Below are 23,779 nucleotides of genomic sequence, written 5' to 3'. Positions count from 1 at the left end.
TGAAACTAATACACAGAACATACACCAAAAAAAGGATGCCTATGTATTAGCTTGTGCTCGTGTGTCTGTTCCTGGTCTTTAAGTCATAAAACTGTGGAAAAAATGCTGCAGTGCAAAATTAAATCAAATAAACACTCAATATTGCGGCATGTTTCCCTCCTTGTTATGTAGTTATTAATGCTCAGGACTAATAGTATCAATGCGTCTGTAAATCTGTTTTCCTTGTATTCATTGTCAGGATAAACCCTTTTAATAGACCTGAGATTTACTGACACCAGTTGCAATAAATAGCAGTTATAGAAGAAAGTGCAATCCAGCGAACCACATCCACCCATTGGAAAAAGACTTGTTTAAACTGCTTGCAATTGTTGTTGAATCAACATGTACCACAGAAACGACAGTAGTAGATTTATGTTCTCCATCACTGTCATGCCATTTAATATGAGACAATAAAAAAGAAAGTTGCGATCATAAATCGCACGCAAAGCATTTTGGAAACATTAAGAACAAGTGTTCCCTAACTTCTTTGTGACAAAGTATTTTTCATTCATAAAGGATCACCGCCTCCAGGCACAGTTGGATTAATTCACCAGAGACCCCTAGGGGAAACAAATTATTTGCTGGCACCCTACTGATCTCCTCAAACTCATAGTGTGTATATACCGTGGAGCCGAGAGTGTTTCCTAAAGCTGGAAAAAAAATACTCCTGCAACCAACTCACACACAATGAACCTACAGCTTTATGGGCCCCAGGAGGTCAGGAGTGTTTCCCCGATTAGCAAAGTTGCTAATCCACCATCACCTCTGGTGGTTAATTTCACACTATCTACAAGTAAAACATATGCACAACAAACACACACAGACATATACATGCACACACACACACACACACACACACACACACACACACATACACACACAAACACAGAGGTCAGATAAACTTATCACCATTTGCAAAGTGAGTTACAGTCTATTTTGGTGCAGCCTATTTTGGTCCAGTCCATTAGAACACAGTTGCAAAGTGCATTCAGTGCTGCACATCAGATGTACAACTAAATGCTTAACCACAACTTTTACTTTTACTGACCTAAAGTTCCTTCTAATCCTAAACATAAAACCCAAGTCTTAACCTTCTTAACAGTCCTATGAAAGTGTGTGAGCAAGCAAAATTAATCTGAAACGCCCTCTCTTTTCTCAATTGTCCTCACGCCCATGATTGAAAAGTCAAACACTTCCACTTTAGCTATACTGTACATGCTGCTAAAGTCGACCAAATCCGCTCTGTCCGATGGGAGGCTTAGTGGCAGGGAACTGCCAACCTTACATTTTGTTTATTACCAGGTGGGATGTTCCCAGGAATCTTAATGACTTCCTAAATAGTCCTCAAGAGTTTAACTCATTCATTCAGCAGAACATCCAAATCACTGAAAAAAGTATATCATCTGCAAATAATATACACTTTTGATACTGTACTCAGGTCATTCATATACAAATTAAATAAGTCTTTCTAAGACTGATCCCTATCGCACTCCATAATTCACCCTTACGAATTCTGAAACTGTTTTAGTTTATGAGTTTATTGTCCTTTGCGTTGTCTTTTTTATTCGACATGAAGTTTAGAGGTTTTCTAATATTTCTCACCTCTTCTTAAAAAATTACAAGCTGTGGTTTCTTATGTGGCTAACCAAGGCTTACCTATCCAGCATTGTAATGTTTCTGACCAGAAAGTCTGAAACTGTATGCTGTTATGTTCTGGCATTTGCATCTCAACTATTGAACCGTTCACCAAGTCTACACATATGTGCTCAGACTGCATCCTCTCATATGCCAAAGGGATAAACCAGTAACCAGTTACATGCATCAACACTGATGCTTTTTTTGGCCATAGAAAGAACCAAATAATTGAGTGGACAAGGTTCAACCTTGCTCAGCAACTTTTCCTTTTTATTCTTCATATATCTCAGCTTCAGTACTTTCCCTTCTGCCTTTATTTTATCCATGTTCCTCTCTCTCTGCCTCAGCTTTGCGTCTGTCCTCCATTCAATCAGCCTCTCTTGTTTGCTCTTCAAAAGCACTAAGACCCCCCCATTTTCACCTACTGTACACTCTTCAGTACTTTTCTCGGTCTTTCTCGTCAGTCATTTCCACTGACCCAGATAGCCACACACATGTATACCTACACACACACACACACACACACACACGCACGCCCGCACACACACACACACACCACAAGTGCGGTCAACAAGACACACTCACACAGTCAAGCACACTCTAATAGGACCTATAATAAAACTGCAGAAGCAAACTCATTGAACCATACAGAGCTTAAAGTGCCCTGTGCTTCTGGAATGACAAAGACATTACAAAATATTAAAGTTTTCTTTGAAACCTCAGTTTGCAGACTTGCAGACTGTCTGCTTGTCCTTAAACCATACATCATCCACCCAGCACGCTTGTCTTCTCAGACAACATGACAGTACACACTTAACCCACCCTTCACTCTCCTCTTTCTCCCTCTCCTTCTCCTTGGCTTTGCGAGATCTGTGGAGGAGTCCAATCAGGATCACAGCAGCCCGAATGCCAGCCTTTTTGTTGTGGAAACGTCCACTGTTCTGAGACATGCTGGACCTTTCCGATGGTTCCAGGATGGGTTCCGGTGATAGCCGGTCCAAGGTCAGGCTGGCTCCAGGGTCCCTGGGCTGCGGCACCTGCTTGGCCGTGGCTTTGCGGGGTTCCAGTGTGAGCTTTGGATGCCACAGTCTTGGACCTGTGCAGGTTTGGAGACAGCTGACAAGTAAAGATCCTGTTTGATTTCTGGCCTAGAATTATTGGTCTAGTACCAGTCCAATCCAAAAGTTGGAGATTCTTGAACCACTTTTGCTTTGCCAGGTTGCAGATCTGAACAATTCTTTGTTGTTCTTGGTCGTGTTATCAGTGAGCATTTCTTGTATTCCCAAAAGGTCCAGAGTTGTACTGGTGGACTCAAGGTGAGCAGCTTTTATCTGCATTCCCTGCTCCTGCAATAAATTGGTGCATCATAGCTCCATAACACATCATGTTCCGTGTTGAGAGGATGAAGAGTTGCGCTACAGACAGCCTCGCCAACACACTCTCTATGGCACTGCATTTCTCTGTCTACCAACCTCTACCTTCCCAGCTCTCCCTCCTTCACTAGCATGCTCTGCTTTTTCTCCCTCTGTGTCAGCTGCTGCTCCGTTCCCTCCCTCTTTACGTCTGAGCCCGGCCCATGCCTGTGTGATAGGCTGGAGTTTGTGCAGGGACCTCCTCCTCCTCCTCCTCTACTGTAAGCCTCTCTGTATCGCTCTCTGCCCTTGTTTCTACCTTGTTAATAATTTTATGTTAGTCTCCCTGACCTTGTCCTATCTGTGCTAGATTTTATGATTTAATTTCTGAGCACAGGCACTCACACCAACTCACACTCTCTCTCTCACACACATATTCTGCACCCCCTTCGAGTGTAATTCAAACAGGTTTATCAGCCCATTGCCTGCTGTGCTGTTGCCAAGGACATTGGAATTGAAAAGTAACCTCACAAAATGAAAGGAATAAAAAGGAAATAAACAGAATTTTAATAAGTATTACCAGCTTTCTTCTGTGCACAGAATGTATCTTTCCTTCCTATTATCACTGTCAATAAATTCTGCAATTTAACTGTGTTGTCCATTCTTCTTCTTCTATTGTATTCGTCTAAAAAGTGTGCTAGTTCTTCTCCCCAGCTCCAGCCAGAGCCGATTTCCTCTTCAGTTGCCTCACAGTTCAGTAAACAGAGCTGAAACCCACATCTTCCCAGAATATATTGATCTAACGTGTTATGTTTCCATTTTTGGCCACCTGTTTTTCCTCTGTGTTTTGTAAGTGAGCTAATCAACTGATTAACTGATGTGTCTAAACACATGATTGAATGATTAATTGAGTGACTAGTTGAATTCATTTTAGCAGCATTTTCTATCATACATTAAGGTCATTTACCCAGCTGACTGTTTATTTCTTTTGTTCTGTGATTTGTTCATTATCTCACCTGCGTCACTGCTTTTTTCATTACAGAAATAGTCTGACATCATTACAAATACTTATTTGCATTCTTGCCGACAGACGAGACATCTGTTGTTGTCTTTAATAAAAATATTTTCTCTTACATGCAGTATGCATTGTAAATTCACTCCTTATATGATGATCAGCAACTGTAAAGCCTGTGTGCAGTATTGGATATGTTCTGATGACATATATTCCCCTGGCCACTGAAACATGCTCAAAATAAAACAAATTATCAATTCATTCATTTGAATTATGTGAACTATGAAACTTTTAGTCTGTCGGTAAAGATTAGGAAAAGGACACATCCTGAAACCTACCAAGCAACAAAAGCCTGACACAGCAGAAGAACACACAATGAGTCACGTTGCGTATCTGGTGATGCTCATCTGGGTTAAAGAGGAACCAGTAATAAAGAGGTGAATGTTGTTCAACTGCTAAAATGAAGCAACTCAGACTCCTTATCAAGAGGATAATTATGCATATGCATCATTGAGTACGAGAGACAAAGACGTTTGAGTAGTTGAGTTGCTATAATAATTGTCCAGCGGCAGCTAGAAAACCGATTAAGCTGGAGAAAGAGGAGAAACAAACAAGAGTTTAGCTTTTCTTGTGTGATCAGCACCATAGCAACCATTCAGCTGTCAGAGGATCTGCCCACAGGACCCCCAAGGTTGTATCCCCCTGACACCCACCCAAAAAAATATCCAATACATCTTTGCCTTCTGCTCTTTTTGAAATTTACTTCTAAAAACTCCAGCTTGTGATTTTTGATTGACGCAATCTGCCATCATGGCTCCTTCCTGCCAACCAACCAGTTGTGGATTTTCCCAAGGCTTGTGTGGAAGCAAACAAACAACCCGATACCTTAAGTGGACTCTTAAATGAGAAACTGTTAAGACACATTCATGTAGTACACTCACACCTGCAAAACTGTTCATTTCACTTGGGTCCTATTGTGCGTCATCAAGCGGAGAACGAGGCACCTGTATCTATCCACTTTCAGACACACAAACACCACTCAGTCTCTTTCAACTCCTCTCTCTTCTCTTTCTTTCACTCTGTCACACACATGTTCACACACCAACTCACAGGTGTGATATTGTTCGAGGTGTACCAGTACGCCCCTGTGCTTAAAAACCTATTCAAAGCAGATATAGTCTAAATAAAACTGCAGACATTTCCAGATGAAATTTGTTAATGAAATATATTGAAAAAAGTATTTTAACAATATGCTTGTCAGGGGTCATGAGTACTCTATCCATATGTACTCAATTCCTAAAACTAAAAAAGTCTCTTGATAATTAAAAAGTAATGATTCAGTCATGTCCTCTGAAACTATATATATATATCTCAGAATTACAGTATAAATACTTCCCCCACGTTACTAGGAATTCAGTTCCTGTCTGTTTATGTAGAACAATGTGTGGCTCAATCGGTAGAACCTTATACATGTGTATGGAAAGCAGAATTTATTTAGTTGTTATTTTGGTTGTATAGGAAAATCAATGATGACTGAATGTTAGTTTTTTTCACATGTACAGTAAATGCCCATGGTTTCCAAACTCTCTTTGTCTCACTTTCTTTGCACATGAACTCGTATGAACCTCGCTGGTGCCAAGCAGCCTTTCCTGTCACTTCACAGCTTCTCAAGTGTCTCCTAAACAAACAGATGCCAGTCTACCAACGTCACCTCTCTTTGCAGCTCTTTCTATTACAGGGCACACACACACGTGCGCGCACACACACACGTGCAAACAGAATGCTTGACCCGAGTGAAAGCTCGCTGGAGAAAATGACCTTCACAGCTGCTGCAGAGTAACCACTCCACCGCCCAACACACTTCACCCCCAAACACACCAGCACAAAGTTACACTCTCCCCTTCAATTTAATTCCCACCCCTCTAATCTACTGGGTCCCACAGTATACGATGCAGTGATTTAAAGTGGTCCGAGCAGAAAAGTCTACTGTTTATGAGGAAACGGCAAAGTTTAAAATGGAAAATGCAAATGTGCCACAAAAACTGATTAACTCACGTGTGGAGCTTGCATGTGTTTGATGTGGTTTCAAATGTGTTATAGACTTTGATTATGTTAAGAAAGAAAAGAACATTGGTTTTCAAGTTTTGGTATTTCAGACATAATGGGGTTTGAGCTAGTGCCATCTCTACATTCAAAGCCTGGGTGGATTGACTGCTTGCACACAGTCGACAAAGCTTATTTCACTTGCTTTTAATGTGCCTTGTGAGGCCAGGCATCAACATAAATGGCTCTGTTTTTCTTTCCCGCTGTGTTTTGGCTGTTTGATTCTGACATGCAAAAGGTTTCTTAAAAGACCTCATGAGCTGTGGCTCTGTTTGTCATGTTAATACCAGTTGATGAAAATAATCTGTTTGTGTGCTGGTGGTAGTGTCACTTTAGTGCGACTTTCATTTGTTGTTATGGCAATAAACTGGTATTTAATCACTGTAATTATAAGCAGCAAGTCAGACTCGCTCTGTACCAACCATCTTCTCTGTAACTAAAAAGATACAAACATACAGTAATGTTATTTATGTTTTTGTCTTTTGAATTCTCATTTTGTTTGGATAGACTCACCCGAAAATCTTTCATTTCTATTTATTTTGTAAAGAATATTAAAAAGTGCTCTTAAAGTTAGGGGTCATATTTTCCAGGTGTTTTAGAGGTGCCGTCCTCTTTCCTATGCAACATCCTTTCTGTTTCTTTTGCTCTTGTCTTTATATGTTACAATGCTGCTTCTCTCTCTCTCTCTCTCTCTCCAGCTCCTTCTCACTTGTAATTTTACATTAACCTTTGCTTTTTCCTCCAACTATAGCTTATCAACAGGGTTGCAAGGCAAACTACAACAGATTACACAAATGTAATTACAAAAGCCTCTGTTCTGTAGGAAAAACAGTAAAAAGATAAAGAAACCACATTTGAAAAAAGTTTTTTTAATCTTTAGAAACATGCATATGGATGAGGCAAGATTTCAGACCTCTAACCTGCTCACCTGCATACAGAACAGAATGACTTGCCCTTTAATCTGCACAGTCAGTGGTTTTTGGAAGAAAGTCATCTAAATTTTATTATACCAGCTGAACATGTTCTGTTCAGATAATCAGTTATCTGCAACTGATTAACTGCATCAATTTACTCCAGTCCATGGCTATCTACCATTTAGTCCCAGATGGTATCACACCTCCTTTTTATATCCCCTCACTGCATACACACTAATATGACCTGCAATTAATTTTTTTTGAGATGTACTGTATAACCTGAGTAATATGTGCAGGTAAAACTGTACTGTTTCACATGTTCCCATATTGAAATGATCCTGGGCATTGTAGTTAACTTTGATTCAGTTCAATATACATCCTGTTCGGTTAGTGGAAATACACCACTATAGCTAGAACTAAAGTGCATCATTTGCCTCCTGTTTGAGTAAAGCTTGCTAAAAACTAAAATAGCCAGCTTCAGTCACTAACAACAAGAAAACCAAGGACAGGGGAAGAGAATAACAGTGGTTATCTTGATACAATGACACCTGTCAAAGGGTGGGGTAAATTAAGTGGCAAGGCAACTGTCATTTTTTTAAGACGATGAGAATGTGAGAGAACTGCCAATCACCAAAACAGCATGGTATGTTAACAGTAGGCAGTGGTCATTACAGTAGCTACAATACCAAAAAGAAGGAAAAGCAATAAGGCAATGACAGGCTCAAGGGCACTTAAGGATCTTTATGTATGTGAGCACAGTAGGTAAATTAAAAAAAAATAATTAAATAAAGGCAGTCAGTGTACTCTGATCAAAAGAAAGGGACAGCACATTCTTACCTTTCTCTGTCCAATTAAGATGTTTTTTTGTCTTGGTTTACTGTTAATAAGATTTGAGTGTCTCTGGGTGGCACTCCTCTTTGTCCACCCATTTCCTCTGCAGGCAGCAATAAATTAATAAACAATGTGACTGAGGATTTTTCGAGACCGACTTGACAGCTGTTTTCAAATATAAAAGCTTTATGAATCATTGTTATACCATATCAGCAACAAAGTACAAAAACAAACCACAGAAGAGGGTGGATTATTAATTTAAGATAGGTTTACTGCAGCATGCATCATATTAAGTAACATGGGAAGCATTAAGTTCAGCTTGGTGGTGAAGACTTTACATAACCAGAATTGGCAGCAATAGGCGACAAAACCTTGTAAAAGGCAGCCTCAGCACTGGTGTTGGCAGGACTACAAGTAGTGTAGACAATCTACAGAAAGTGAATACAAGCTCTATTTTGCTGTTTCAAAGACACTTTAATGACTTGGGTCAGTCATTTTCTGCTCAAATTTCAAGGTTGTTGAAGAAAAACTACATAGTTGCTGATGATTTTGTTTAGTGGCTTTTGAAAAACTGCCTGAGTGTGTAAAAACTCTTAAATTTCACAAAGAATAATATTTCGCTTATGGCTGTTCAATTATTAGGAGGCCGGATGCCTGACTCTGCCTTTTTCCTCACCTACAGCTCGTAAACAATGTCCGGAACATGCACAGAGGGGGGAATAGGGGCTTGCCTCAAATTGTCTCTCCTGAGGTTTATATCGTTTTTCCCTTTTAGGGTTTTTTTAGGCATCGGTCCCTTGTTTTCTTAGAAAATTAGAAGCAAGTTATAACACTGGTGTGAAATTGGTGTATAAAAGACAAATAAAGCTGAGTTGCAGGTAGGTGGATGATAAAAAAGTTCATCCAGATACATGGATGCAACAATGTGAATGTGACACAAGACAAAAAAGGAAAACCTACCTACAATATAGTGAAATGAAAACAAGCAAGTCCCTTATTCACGTTGTTGCATCCACGTAGCTGGATTTCCTTGTTACAATAGGATTATACCTTTGGTAATGCAGTTACTGTATATCAGCTTACATCTCTGGTAACGCTACACCAACTTTCTCACAACCTAAGACAAGCTTCATCTCCTAGTCTCTTTTCTGGGGTCTCAGTTATGAAGTTTTAGATGAAGGTTCAAGCGTTGATTAAACATGATGCATGTATGATATAGTTTGGAGGAAAATTTGTCACTTGAACTGTATAACCAAGTAACTATAGCCAAGAACATGTGCTGTGAAATTGTTGTACAACACAGTGAACACAGGAACATCTCACCTTGATTAGTGTAATTACTGTTTCACAAACTGATTGTATTTCCTGTGTGTGTGTGTGTGTGTGCGTGTGTGTGTGTGTGTGTGTGTTCAGCAGATCATGCTAGGCCTATGTCAGCTTCCATTTTTGGTAAGATTAACAGCATGGAACAGCATGAAGTTCATAAGCAGGTCAGATGTGTGGGTAAACTGAATCTAGTCGTGAGCCAAAAGAATGCCCATTAAACAAGAGCCTGTACAATGAACATGTACTTTATGTGACATTCAAAAAGGGTCCTTCTGAGTAGCCAAAATGATATATTTGACATATATATATATATATATATATATAATATATCTTACATATTACATAAAAATTTTTTTACATTTTTTATTCTGTTTTCAGTTCGTCATTATGGGGCACTGAGTGTACATTATTGAGGGGAAAAAAAGAATTTAAACGATTGTAGTATCAGGCTGTAATATAAAATTTAAAAAGTGATAGGGGTCTGTCTATTTTTTGATATACAATAATGTCTAAAATATATTCTAATAGACATCCAGATATTTAACCCATGCTGGAGTGTTGACGCGATGGACAGATGTTTAGACTTTTATTAATGACTATTTAATGTTGAGGACAAATATCCAAATGTTGAGCTTTTATTTCACATCCAAAGATCTCAAAAGTGGTCCAGACATTTTCTTCAGGAGTTGGTAGAGACCAAAGCTAAAACTTGCTGTACAGTAACCCAGCTCATAGGTTAATCTTACTGTATGTAACTCTCCATCTGTGAGATGTGCAAACTATGGTATTTGCCAACTAACTGACCATATCAGCTTTACTACAATTGGACTACAATATGTCAATACAATATTGTGTTTGCAACCATAAGACCCCAACATAGCCTTTTATAGCTTCTCCTTCCATGTTGTGTTATCACCCTCATCAAAGCAGTCAGGTGAAAAGTGGAGAAGTGGATCATGCTGCATTATTAGAGTAAGATGTTTTGATGAGCTGTTCCAATGGTGACTTCCCATGAAGCTCAATAGTTTGGAAAAGCTACTTTTGTCATTTAATTGGTTTATTTGGCAGCACTTCTTTTGAAATCAAGTCCAGATTTTACATTCTTGGTCTGTGTTTCTAATCTAGTAGAATTACAAATGTAGCACAGATAATGTTTCAAACTGAAATAGTGTCAAACATGATACTGCGCAAATCTTTCGAATCCTGCATAAAGATGAACATCTATTATTTAAATTTGGGTGAACAAACAGTGAGCACTTTTGTGTTGCTGCATATACAAAAGCCTTTTCTGCATGTGTGTACCTTAATGAGCAATTGTATTCCTAGACTCACTTACCTCCCTGTGATAGGCAGTAGCCTGGCACTGAAATATGGGACTCATTATGAGCTAGTGCCAAGTTTCATCCTGTCTCCCTCCATGGATGTTGAACCCAAATAATTAACTGTATAAAACCACTCACTCATCTGTCTGTCGATCCAACTCTGGGCCTGTGTTTCTCAGGATCTCTCTGCCTATAATTAACATTATTTGTGCCTGTTTGCTCTTCTCATCAGCCTTCTCGTTTTCTTTCTGTGCTTCTTATATGCCTCCATTCTGCCGTGTATTCTCTCAATGTCTCTCCGGAACAGGCTAATACATTGGCACAATTTCAGGACACAGAACGAATGGCCTCAAGTGAACGGACCACAGTGCAACCGCTCATATATCATTTCTAAGGCTACAACTTCACAGTTGGTATTTCTTTGTTTCCTTTGCTTATGAATTCAATGTCCCATGAGGCATCTGCTTCATTTTCTTATCTTTTTCAAACCGCCACTGACTCCTCTTATCTCACAGACAACAATACATGAAAGATGGAGTATATGTATTGTGTGCATGTATGTGTGTGTGTGTGTGCGTGCATGCGTGCATGCATGCGTGTGTGTGTGTGTGTGTGTGTGTGTAGCCCACAGAGCTGGAGGCCTTGCTGAGTCGCCAAAACAAGACACCATGTGTTTGTCGAAAGGCAACAGATGGAGAGGGAGGAGAGGGAGAGAATGTGTGGTGTGTGTCAGTCAACATACACACAGGCCAAACATTAAAAAGTGAGATTAGATGACAGATAGAATGCAAGCCCATTAAAATCTGTTGTTTCATACTGTACGAACCTGAAGACAAATCTGTGTTTTACATGGCCTGGAACAAACTTGGTCAGTGCAGAATGAATGATCAAGTCAAACTTATAATGAGCCAAAATAAATAACAGCAGATTCGAGCTGCAGTGAAATAGCAGCCCTATACTTGTATACTGATATGCTGTAGTCATGCTCTAAAGCCCTTGGCATGCTCTAAACAAAGTGCTTGTCAAATTCTAACGGTGAAAGGACTGCGTCTCATAGTTTTTTGTAACTATCAAACAATCACGGCCTCCTCACATGGCGATTGGCCAGGTGTGTGGATGTGATAAAATAGGCAAGGTTAAGTCTTTGTGTAGAGTCTGCCTATACACTTTTACACTAAGTTAGCACCACCAGCTGCTTAAGGGAAATGTACACTAAATATTTTACTCTCCATGACTATAATCCAGCGCTGAGAGACTTTGTTTCTTTGTTTCATGTTGGTCACTATCTTTTTTGTCAGTAATACACATCATCTCTTTAAAGCAATAACTATAAAAGCTGTTCTCAACTGTAAGATTGATCACAGCTGTCCCATTTCATTGTAAAACAGATTGCAGCAAGGATAATTTACATATAATTATTGTTTTATTACTTTAATTTGAGCTTGAATGTTTGAGTGTTGTGACTTATTAACATTGGGATCTTGAATTGTTTTTTGTTACGTGGCAGCGATTTGGCAGTAATTGCATCTCCCACTAAACATTTATTTGTGAACATTAAGACTTGAGTGATTTTTGGACGGGCACAGATGAGTCAGTGTAGACATCCAGCACTGCAGTTCATGAAGAGTTGTAAAAATGTACTGTATGTGCACACGTAACACACACATGTGCACCCACAAACACCAACTCCGTTTGACCGCAGCTGTGGGAAATAAGAGCAATAAACTAAAGAGGAAATGACGATAAAGCTGTCATTGGGAGATTGTGCTCGTGTGAGTGTGTCTGTCATGTGTGATGAAGCACCATAGGACCAGTGAGTCATCCCGTGAGATTCAGAGCTGAACAAAGGGGGAAAGAAGAACAAGGTGTATTCAAGAGCTGCACGCCACACCCCCAACTCACACATGTCAAAGACAGCCTAGACAGCTATTACAAACTGCTCTCTTGCCCCCAGAGCGTCCTAAGCGGTGTCAGATGGATGATCCATCAGTAGGACAAATAGGTGTGACATGTTGTAGTGGCAAGAATTATGTGACAGCAGTATTCAGAAATAGAAGTGTATGAATGTTTAATACAATGAGTACGGTTGCCTTACATGTTAGCAAACCTTCCAACTATGGTATATTGCCCTCAAATATTACTTCTATAATGCTCTAAAAACCATTATTTTTGTCAGTCTTATGGTCACCACAGTATTGATTGGAAAGCTGGGCAGGGCTCAAATGAAGACTCCACACAAGCAGTGTTCATTTCATCATTAACAGCATCAGCTAAATTTTAAAGCAACAATTGGTTAAGAGCAATAAAAAAACATTGAAAATATGAACTGTTGATAATTGAAGAGGCTTTCCTGGGCACAGGCACCTGAGAAGTAAGATGGCCTATAGGCCAGAACCTATAAAGGTACTTTTGATATTTCTGGTTTCAAATAGCTCAGTAAAAAGACACAAAATGACCACTAAAATATGCACAGCAACTTCAAAAAGACAAATAACAATTTAAACATGATGAATAATAAACTAAAAGAGGTGCAAAATGACCAAACACACCTTAAATGTCCAAAAGAGCATTTAAACATAAAAAAAACAATACAAAAGGCTAATTTGCGGGGGGTTCTTCTCTCTGTGCCCAGGGGCCTATTTTCTCTTAATTTGGCCATGACTAGGCATTAGCCATTTTAACTATGTCTTAATTTACTGTAAAAGGTGAAGAAATGGGAGTAAAGTTTTTACTTTACTGCTAGTGAGATTGATCATGCAGCTGCACAGTTAAATATCTTACATTATGCAATGATATGTCTTTGTTATCTGACCTTATTGGTTCTTGAAAGGTACATGTTTTTGAACCAAATGAATCTCTAATCTAGTAAAAATAGACAAACAGGAGCAAAACATTAGTTTCAAAAATGCAGGCATCAAATCAAATGTGAGAAAATATATATTTAATGATTTTACTTTAATTATATTAAATATTATCATTACTGAAAAACACCTAAAAATATAAAACCAAATTTCTTTTTATTTTTTGTCTGAGGAAAAAAGAAACAATGTCATATTTACTCTTACCCCTGAAACCTCTTCAAGCAGTCACCAATTTCATCTTAGAAAATCACGGATTTGACATAACTGCATCAGTGACAGCTGTGTACCAACACACCAGCCTGCTCCTGTCCAGTCTTATAAAAATCTGAAGCTGAGGAAATGGAGGGAGGTTACGGAGGAGGGAGAGGATGTGTTTCCATCTATTAATTCACCCATCCATTTTCCAAACCACTTATCCTGGTCAGGGTCGCAGGGGTCGGAGGCTATAAAGGGGAGATGCAGAGGACACCATGCACAGCTCATATGTCTAAAACAGGGCTGAGAGTGTGTGTTTTGGGACTATCAGCACCAGGTGCAAGTTTACAACTTTGTTTGCTGGAACCAATCGCATGACTGCAGCTCCTTGCAGCTTGTCAAACCATATGGCAACAAAGAAAGCTTGGCAATTCTGAAAAGAAATTAGAAGAGAAGATGCTATAAACTGTAACAGAGCAGCGATAAAGATCTAATGACATCTACTGAAAATAATGAAAAAGTGGGAACATTTGTGAGATCTTGCACTGAAACGAGGAGAGGAGAGATACACGACAAACATGAAAAAGCAAGAGATGGAGAAAAAATGTAAGTGATAGGTCACAGGGAAGAGTTTGAGCAGAGAAATGAGATGTGAGTGATGCGGCACTATGATGAATAGGGGATATTTCCGTTCCTTTTGTGAGCGTTGATTACAGTGTCAAATCACAGACAGTCTTTTGTTAATCACCAAGCACACTGGCCTTGACTAGGCCCCTGCTTACTTTAGTCATTTCATTGCAACAGAAATGCCCTCAGACAATTATTTTTACACACTCTGTGTGCAACAAGATTGTTTGTCTCTGCTTGTGACGTGCTGGCAAATTGGCTTTGGGTGGTATTTTATCTTGTTTTCTCTCTGTGTCTCTCTCACACAAAAATAAACAGTCCTGCAAATGTGTCTGCCTAAGTTTTGACATTTTTACCACTGATTACTATAATCACTGCAAATGGATTTCTGGCAGGCCTAAGTATGAATACAAAAGCAGACAAATGAAGCTTAACTATATGCTCTTGAAGATGTTTTAAAGCTGTAGCATCACTTAGGAACCAGGGTTTTTTCCCCGCTCCTTTATGCCTTTGTTTTCTGTGTTTTGCCTCTGGGACTACTATGTCATGCGTAACATCAGAGAGGTAAATCAATTTCCTGCATTCTCAGTTTGCTTTGGTTGAGTAGGATGTCGGCTGACAGCTGGTTGACCCTCAGACATGAAATCACACAATTTAAATGCACAACCCAAGAGTAAGAAATAGAGGAAGCGCAGAGAAGAATAGAAAGAACTTCTAACATTAGACTATTGCAGCCTATTATAGACGTTAGTTGGAGAAGGTTATCACCAATGCAGGTGTATAATAAAGTTTCACATACTATGCAGTGCTGCCCATCACTATATGCATCACTGCATGTGTTCAATCCTGCATAGACAATTAAATTTCTTCCTCATCACACCTGCACCACATGTGCTTAGAAGCAAAAAATGTAAAAAAAATAAAATAAAATTAAGTCAGCTTGAGGCAACGTTCCCAACAATTATGCACCATTAGCTGAATTAGCTCTATTGCAACTGCTGATGGTCTGTCAACTACAAATGACTGTAGCTGCTTTTATCTTCAAGATCTTACTATTAAAAAAAAAAAACTTATTTGAAAATTATTCTTCTACTTTTATAAATATCAGTGTCTTCTTTCCAATCAGACTGGTTTAGCAACATTAGGCAATTGTCAGCAGTCAAAGTCACTATGACTATACAGCCACAATAATTTGAATGGCTTTGATAGCATCATTCATTCTACTTTAGTTTTTTTCCCCTTCAATTGTTTTGTACAAGTTGCTGTCAGTTTCGCAAAATTGTCCTTGTCTCACTCTGAAGATTTTAATCTTCTGTAGTATGTCGCCCAATTTGATTTTCATCAGTTGTAAATTGCCATGATCTGTCAACACAAGCCACTATCATTCTCACTGTTAGTCAAAATGTAGGGGTCAAGCAGACAAAGGCAAGCTGAGGACATTTCTGCGAGTTTCTCATATGGAGATAAATTATTCCTTTGAAAGAAAATTGGGTTTGAGCTTAGCTCTGCTGAAGCGAGACAGGGCCTTGTTCACTGTACCAAATGGATGCTCTGTGGGGGAAAGGGTGTGTGTTTATGGGTGTGTGTGCATATACTGTAAAACAAAGCTGAATGGGAGTAAAATGCACTTTTTATATAGATTTTCCCTTGGCTCCACTTTCAAGCAGTAATAGGACCAAAGGGAGCGGGTAAGAAAAGTGAATGCGCTGAGACTCGAAAAGATAAAACAAAACGCAAAGGAGGAGCAAGAAAAATCATAGTTTAATAGAAACCTTTAAAGTGCTTTTAAAATCAGAGGGGTGGACAAGATCATCGGAAACCAAATGCTCCACCATCTGTCAAGTTGTTAATATTTGTGTTGGACTTCAGAGAGTTATACAGAAGACATTCACTCCCTGCATCTCTCTGTCTCATAAACACACAGAGGTCCAAGTTTAAAACCTTTAGTCCTTCCTGTCACCCCTATTGTCTTTTCTTTCACTGCTGCTTGGGCCATTTTCCCCAGGAGCGAATACATCCCATCTTTTCTTACTCCATATTTCACACCCGCTACTTTTTCCTGCGTTGTCTTTTACAAGCACCTTTGCCAGTGCTAGGAAGAAAATATAGCGAACGTTTCCTCCTCTTTTTGGTTTGTCCCTTGCTCTATTATGGTCTCCCTGCTCTCTTGTGTCACAATTGATCATTCACACAAAGCCTCTCCACAACATTTCCATCATCATTGTCTGTTTTCTGCACTTTCTACAGCACCAATGGCCTTTTTTCAGATACTAAATAGATGGGCTGTAATTTGTCGCTAGCTTATGTCAAGTGTTTGTGTACAACACAGTAACGGCAGCAATCACAAAGACCATAACTTATAACATTTTCTTACTTGGTTTCCAACAGCAACACTGCCAGCCTTTTTGGCAAAGGCCCAGAGAAACACAACAAGAGACTGGCGTGTACATAACACACTCAAACAAGAACGGTGGTTGTTTGTCAAGTAGCAGTAAAAATAGATTCCAGACAAAGTAATAAAATGATGTTATTTGTTTTCCAGTAAGGAAAATTAATATCCTTCTATAATTAACTGTGATATCGCAGTTGCCAATAAAAATGTCTAAATGTCAAATTGCGTATTAATAATCTAAAGCAACTATGTTCCCCATTGAAATTTTTGATAATTAATCACTACTTTTCTCACTCACTTTAACTGAGAAATTAATTTTCTTGGATTTAGTTAGAATCAGAGTTTTGACTTACGTCGTAAAGCAGAAATAATACACGGTACAGTATAACAAATGAAACAAATGTGGATAATGGACTTTTTAAATAACAAAGCCTATTGTTAAAGTGTTACACAAAGTTGTCAGATGTGTATTTTGCAAAACATGTATGTGACTGTAGGATCAGTGAGCAGGTTTGCAGAATAATTTTCTTTATATTGTTACTGTATCCTCAAAGAAAGTCAGTGAGAGTGGTTGAGATGAAGAAATTGACAGAAGAAGAACAGCTACATCCCATTGTGTGGTTATGCATAAAGCAGTGTGTCTATGCTGTTTACCCATTCTCCACAACCTGTCGCTCAGGGAGCCCAGTGCCTCTAAACAGGTGAGGGTCTGTTTTATGAGCCCTTAACATCCAGCACTCTGGCCAGATGGTGTGATTGTCAGCTACTCTGTGTGTCTGAGTGTGTGAGTCCGTGTGTGTCTGTTTAGCATCTAAACGAAGGCATGAAGTAAATATTTGTCAAAAGCAAAGAAGCATCTGGTTGTCTGGGGGACTTTAGTGTAACAAGGCTGTCCCTTAATAGGCAGAGCACACACATTGGCACTAGTCGCAATACAAATTTGAGAAAAAGAAAGGAAAGCACATATAATGCTTTCTGTGGCTAAGTACTTTTTACATTTGTCATTGTCAGTGATCAAGAGACATGATTAATGGAAAGCTTTAGCCTCCATGCTAATGATAATTTGCTGTCAGAAGGCCGAAAAGGAAATTAAGATAAACTTGTATCGTTTTATGATATGAGATGACATTGACAGTACATATACAAGAATTACAAAATAATAACTTTGTCTCATCTGCCTTGTTCATATTTCTACTTAACACCAAATTGCTCTGTTATTTATATTGCTCTGTATTTTGCAGTATTTTTTTTAGCTGGGTCTTATTCTCTGTTTTGTTTTTTTATCTTTATTGTAATTTTTGCTCTGCTATTGTAACACCTCAGATTCTCCTCTGGGGGATCAATAAATTGTTACAGTATCTTTTGTCTTATGATAGAGTGGTCATTTAGGCAAATAAATTAGGTTTAAGGGAAGATGAGGGGTAATGATATAATAGGATAAAGAATGTACATCAAAATACTGTGTCTTCCAATGTAGCCATTACATCTTCCTTTACCTTTACATTGCATGTAGTACCTCAGTGTCTGAGCCTTTGCCTCTTAACATTTAAATCAGATTCAACCTTGTTCTGAGCAGAACCTCCTGCCACTGCAGGCAACAGCACCATGATCATTCTTTAATGGAACTGTCTCTTTGCACCATATCTATAAACCATCCTAAGACATCCTGGTAATTATATATTTAAGAGCAGGTGAGTTCATGAAAGAATCAAAATTTTCCTTCAGGGTGCAGAGTTTTTATTACATAGCTTGTGCTGGTGTCATGTCAACAGTCATGTTGTGCTGTTATGTCTTATTCCTTGATCCATGACAACACCATGAATATACACAATGTCTAGATCCACAATGATTAGATCCCATTGCAGTCACCATGAACAACCAATTGCATCATCAGTCAGATTATCTTATCTCTAGTCATGTTTTGATGCACTGACAGTGAAGTCTGGCAGTAGGTGAGACAAACAGGGCCTATCACCATGGTAATGAACAATACTGGACCATCCCTTAGGTGATCATCAGTTCTTGCTGCCATGGCAACAGCCTTAGCTCCCCATAAGCTTCTATATGCAGTGTGGCTGGTAAATTGGTCTTGCACCTGTAAGCCTTGTGGATTTAAGAAGCTGCCAGGTGAGATTTAGATGGAGGATACAGTCTGTGCAGAATGGTGCACAGACATATTCTTTCACCTTGCTCATTTCTGATGAGAAGCAGAACTCTAATTAAACATGGCATAAACATTTACTTTTCATAGTCACTAAACTATAATCTCCGGGGATGCAAATGTGTATCTTTTGGATAATTTTAACTAGAAGGAAGTCAGAAACTGCAGTGTAAATGGGTTTCAGCATGAATCCAGCTTCAACAGGTGGATATGTTAACTGGTGGTTCAGAGCTTGACACCAATTAAGTAAGAATGAAAACAACACAATGGTTCCCTCTAGTGAGTGTTGCTCTTCACTACTGATGGTTTCATTACAGTGCACAGATTTTTTTCTGTGTGTTGGTTTTCTGAGAATCACCTTGAGACAAACATGCTGTCAGCTCCCTCTTGTGGTCACATCAGAAAATGTTTAAAAATCTGTCAACTGTTTATTGTTGTCTGTTTACTGTTTATTTATGGAATATTTCATATTTTGTACCAGAAAAATGTAACAACAATTAAATTTAGTTTATCAGTTTACATATCAATGCAGTTATAGTTACCCTGCAGTAAGCTGCCATAACATTCATTATCATCATTTTCTACTAGAAATCCGATGGAAAAGAAATGTTAGATGTATAATAATAAATATAAATCATAAATTATATTCTATAGCTCATATTTGTTGAAATCAGGGGCGTGAGAGGAGAGGAAGCACAACATCCTCTCCTGAGCTGTTGATGATGGGTGGAGTTCTAAAACTTCCCACATCACACTTCTACGAGTATCGCTGCAACATCGTGGTTTTGGTTTCTCTACCTTTTTCTCACACATGCTAAATTTAACACCCCAGAAAGAGACAGAGAGCCAGGAACCAACACACATACGCACACCCAAACATACAAGTTCCGAAGAATTGTTTTAAAAAGAGAACTGAAACTATGCTATACGAGTTGAGTCAGTTTCACCGTGTGTGCGTGCATGCATTTGTGTGTGTATGTTTGTGCGGTCACAATAACCAGTCAACCCTGGTTCCTAAATGAACACCAACTGGGCATCACATCCACCCTGTGTAGTTGTGTATTAGATAAAACAAACTGAATTTCTGTTCTCTCTTTTTCACTCAGCTACTGTCTTCAGGCTTTTATCAGGTTAGGTAACAGACTAACTGTGTACACTACATCAACACAATAAAGCTGACAGCTCATTACAACTATCCAGCCTCCCTATGATTAATAATTGCTTCTTATGCCATGCAGCAAAGCCTTGAGTTTTGATAAGTCACCTAATGTAAATATGATGATACCAGCAAACATTTAGTGTGGGGTTTGTTTGATGGTCACAACTCATCATAGTTCCCTGCAATACAGAGGGTGCACAAGGAGATAGAGTAAATGCCAGGCTCCAGAAATAGCAGTAGCCCATTTGCTCTTTTCCATGATGCTGGAAGAAGATAACATTTACACCTGGCCCCCAAAACTAGGGTAGGCAATGATAAGGGGAGAGGAAATCAGCTCCTCTCATCATGCTCTTTTACTCTTTATAAAGAAGGCCCTCTTTCATAGTTTCTCTGTATCTATTTTCCAGGACCCGTATTTAATATCATCTTTCCTGTCATTCATGCTGCCAGTCACACCACACATAATTCAACTCAGGGGAACAATAAATGATTTTAACTTCTATTTTATATCTTCAAAGGGGAATAAGACTAATGTAACAATATGGATGTCTTAAAAATGTAATAATATTCAAAGTAAAGCAATATATGTATGACTAAAATGTTACAAGACTAAAGGTCATCACCAACTCGCAGGCTGAAGCCTTATTCTTGAAAGGCTGTGTGTAGTGAGATGCTCTGAGATGTAGGTAGCTGTGAAACTGCAAAAAACGAAGAAGACAACAGAGGAAGGGCTGAGGAGGATGGAAAAAATGTATGACAAGTATCAACATCTAATTAGCAGCAGCTGGCTGCAGACTCCCTCTTGCAAACCCACATTTGCATGTTAAGACCAGTGGGGAGGAAGGGGAGTAGACAAACAGATGGTCAGATTGAAAATCCAGCAGGTACTATAAATCAATCTGTGGGGAACCTGCAAAATAGGTAGTACAATGTACAATAGTAGTTACAATGTGGACACACAAGCAGCTTCTACAAGACAACTGTAAAGTAGAGAGTGATCCATAATCCTGATTGTTTCCTTATAGCAACAAACAGAAATTGATCAATGGTCAATATAGCCTCCCCAATGTACCCTCGTCACACAAAACAAAGAAATAGTTTGTTCTGTATCAGACACTGTGATGAACAGTGATGACTAAAAAGGTTTATGACTGGTGCCATCAAATATCCTGAAGTAACAGATGCAACACACGCTAACATTGTGTTTTATTACCCTCTGCCCCTGAAACAAAAGGAGTATGGCAGTATAAGAGACAGTGGCTCTTATACTGCCATACTTTTTTCAATTCAGTTTGGCCTTACTGTACAGTTTACTTGCAACATACATGCAACAATTTGCATGTCCAAAACAAACTGTAAAATCCGTGCTGCTTGTACAATATGCGTATATAGATCCCCACTATCTACTGATAAAACAAAGAAACTGTACTCAACTCAAATGTATTAACGGTACTTCAACAGAAAGAAAAAATACAGATACAATTTGACATAAGCCAAAAAGAACCTCAAAATCTAAATCTAACAGATTAAAAGATGCTGCAGTCTTTTTGCCAATTCACATTACTTTTTTAGACTTAACTTTAAGAACAAATTATTTTATCCATTTCCGATCAGCAAACAATATGCAGATTCTAAATTAATTTTTTTTTTTTTTTTTAAATGAGAATGTGTTCCACATTCAAATAGGAGCACAAGAAACCAGAGGTTTACATTGCACATTACCTGTCAAGGAACTACAGGTTTGGTGTAAACTAGAGAAAGAAATGATGAAGGGAAAAATAAGAAGATAAAAGACACAAAACAGGCAGCAGTTACTTACCACAGTTTTCGGGGCATCGTCACACAATATACTAGCTGATCAGGTGCAACCTCTCTTCCCCTCTCCCTGTATGTGTCGTCCTCTCTCTCCTCTATTGTCCCTGTTTGTCCACTTATAATATTCATTCACCCTCACCACCACTTCAAGACAAAACAGATGTATGTGTTTGCTCACTCACACACACATACACACACCTAGAATGCAGGCACATGCACAAGTTTGATTATGCAGATATTAATGAGCTATTGTGTGTGGGGTGAAGGGGGAGATGTCTCTTTGTAGTAATCATGGGCAAAGGGGAGGCAGAGGAGCACAAGGGATAAATAACAGAGAGGAGAGAAGGGAAGGGAAGAAAGAGGAGGACGAAGTTGGAGTGAGGGAGGAATAAAAAGCACAAAGTAAACTGAGGGGCAGACAGGACATAAAGGGAGAAGAGAAAAAAAATAAAAAGCTCACACCTGCTGCGCTGCCATGGCAAACTTTGAAGTGAGCTATCAATCAGATATTACTGCTCTCCTGGCCTTCTACTTCCCTTGTTACCTCACCTCTTCCTTGCATAATCCATGTTGTGTCTGAGTAAGCTCTATATCATATGTTCACCACAAATGTTATAAGGAGATGCATGTTTTTAGCACTGAAAACCTGCAGTTTTTATACATAATTTAATAGTTGATAGTTTAATACATAAATGCTTGAAGCAGCACTGAAAAAAATATTTCTCTTTTTGTTAACACAACCTGTCCTTCTAAAATACCTTTTTTCCTCCCCTCTTCTCATTTTTCACCGTCCAGACTTTTAAAATAATTATTGCCTTCTCTGTGACCCAAAATGATTCAACGCATAGAAAGTTTCTAAATGTATTTAGGAGTGATTAAGGTATTTGTCTGCCAAATGTCCTCATATATGATGACATCAGATGGTTGATAAACTCACTGTTTCATTTATCCTACACTATTTTACCATGCAGGTCCTGATTCTTTTTTTCTAACTCTGTGGTTCTTGTCCCTACATGGTTTTCTTCCATCGAACACCTGAATAAAACACACATACACACACATCCAAAAACACACAAGTCAGTGTCAGCCAAGTCAGCTATTCAGTGTCCCGGCAGAGCAGCAGCTCAAGCAGGAGTCACGACTCACGCATTCATATTCAGGACCACTCCAGAGCAGACGGTATAATGACACCTAGTCAGGCACCAAGGGAGGCACTCAGTGTGTGTGTGGGTGTGTGTGTGTGTGTGTGTGTGTGTGTGTGTGTGTGTGTGTGTGTGTGTGTGTGTGTGTGTGTGGGTGGGTGGGTGCATGTGTGAGAACACTTCAAATAACAGATGAGTCCTTATGTTCTTTTTCTTAAAGCTTTATATGTTTGAAACACAGCTGACTACAAATTTGGTTGTTTAGTATTTTACCACTGTTGCCTTAGGACCCCCGGTCCAGCATTTAAATCTCGTGTCTCACACATATTTTCATCTTCTAGATTATGCAAGAGTTTGACTTTGACCAAAGACTTTCACCAACAGAAACTTCAGTGACAGAGCTTGTCTTGAGAAAGTTTTTGATTATTTAGTCTGTGTTTTGAGAACCAAGTTAGAAAGTTAGTGATTTTATTCTTTCTTGTTTCAAAATATTGACACTAATATCTAGAAAAATATTCTGAAAACGAGCTAACTGGAAACACGTATACATTTTACTGCACAAAGATTGTTTTATATCTGTCAACAGATTTACATAGAAGACTTCAATGTTTCACTAGGTGGCATTGTAATGGCAAATGGCAATTTAATTAATTTAAAAATTAGAGAGGAACAAAATTAAAGGTTTGAACAAATTTAGAAAACAAATTAATATATGACTAAAGTGTTTACTGTTGCTTTGGTTATGTTCATATATGCATGGACACGCCATCTTGATAAAGATGAAGCAAATATAAATTGATACACACATGCACGGACACTCTTCACCTCTCATTACTACGGCAACCCGCATTAGCAGAGCTGATCTTTGGTCAACAAACAGAGGCTCCCCACAC

The 23,779-nt window shown here is 38.8% G+C and overlaps 1 protein-coding gene across 9 annotated transcripts in view; it reads right to left on the bottom strand.

The window, feature by feature from the left end:
- Positions 1 to 23,779, bottom strand: part of rap1gap2a (RAP1 GTPase activating protein 2a) — a 73,347-nt gene that overhangs the window by 34,015 nt on the left and 15,553 nt on the right. For 3 of the 9 annotated variants that reach the window (XM_067506421.1, XM_067506423.1, XM_067506425.1), the window contains exon 1: positions 2,497 to 3,202. The exons of the other annotated variants lie outside the window; for them this stretch is intronic. In XM_067506421.1, the coding sequence (XP_067362522.1) occupies positions 2,497 to 2,624 (128 nt within the window). In that variant the 5' untranslated portion in view covers positions 2,625 to 3,202. Of the gene's footprint in view, positions 1 to 2,496; positions 3,203 to 23,779 lie in introns of those variants that run through there. 9 annotated transcript variants of the gene reach the window in all.

The sequence above is a fragment of the Channa argus genome, chromosome 6, assembly GCF_033026475.1.
Source record: "Channa argus isolate prfri chromosome 6, Channa argus male v1.0, whole genome shotgun sequence".
Taxonomy (NCBI): domain Eukaryota; kingdom Metazoa; phylum Chordata; class Actinopteri; order Anabantiformes; family Channidae; genus Channa; species Channa argus.
This window is presented reverse-complemented; position numbering and strand designations above follow the sequence as displayed.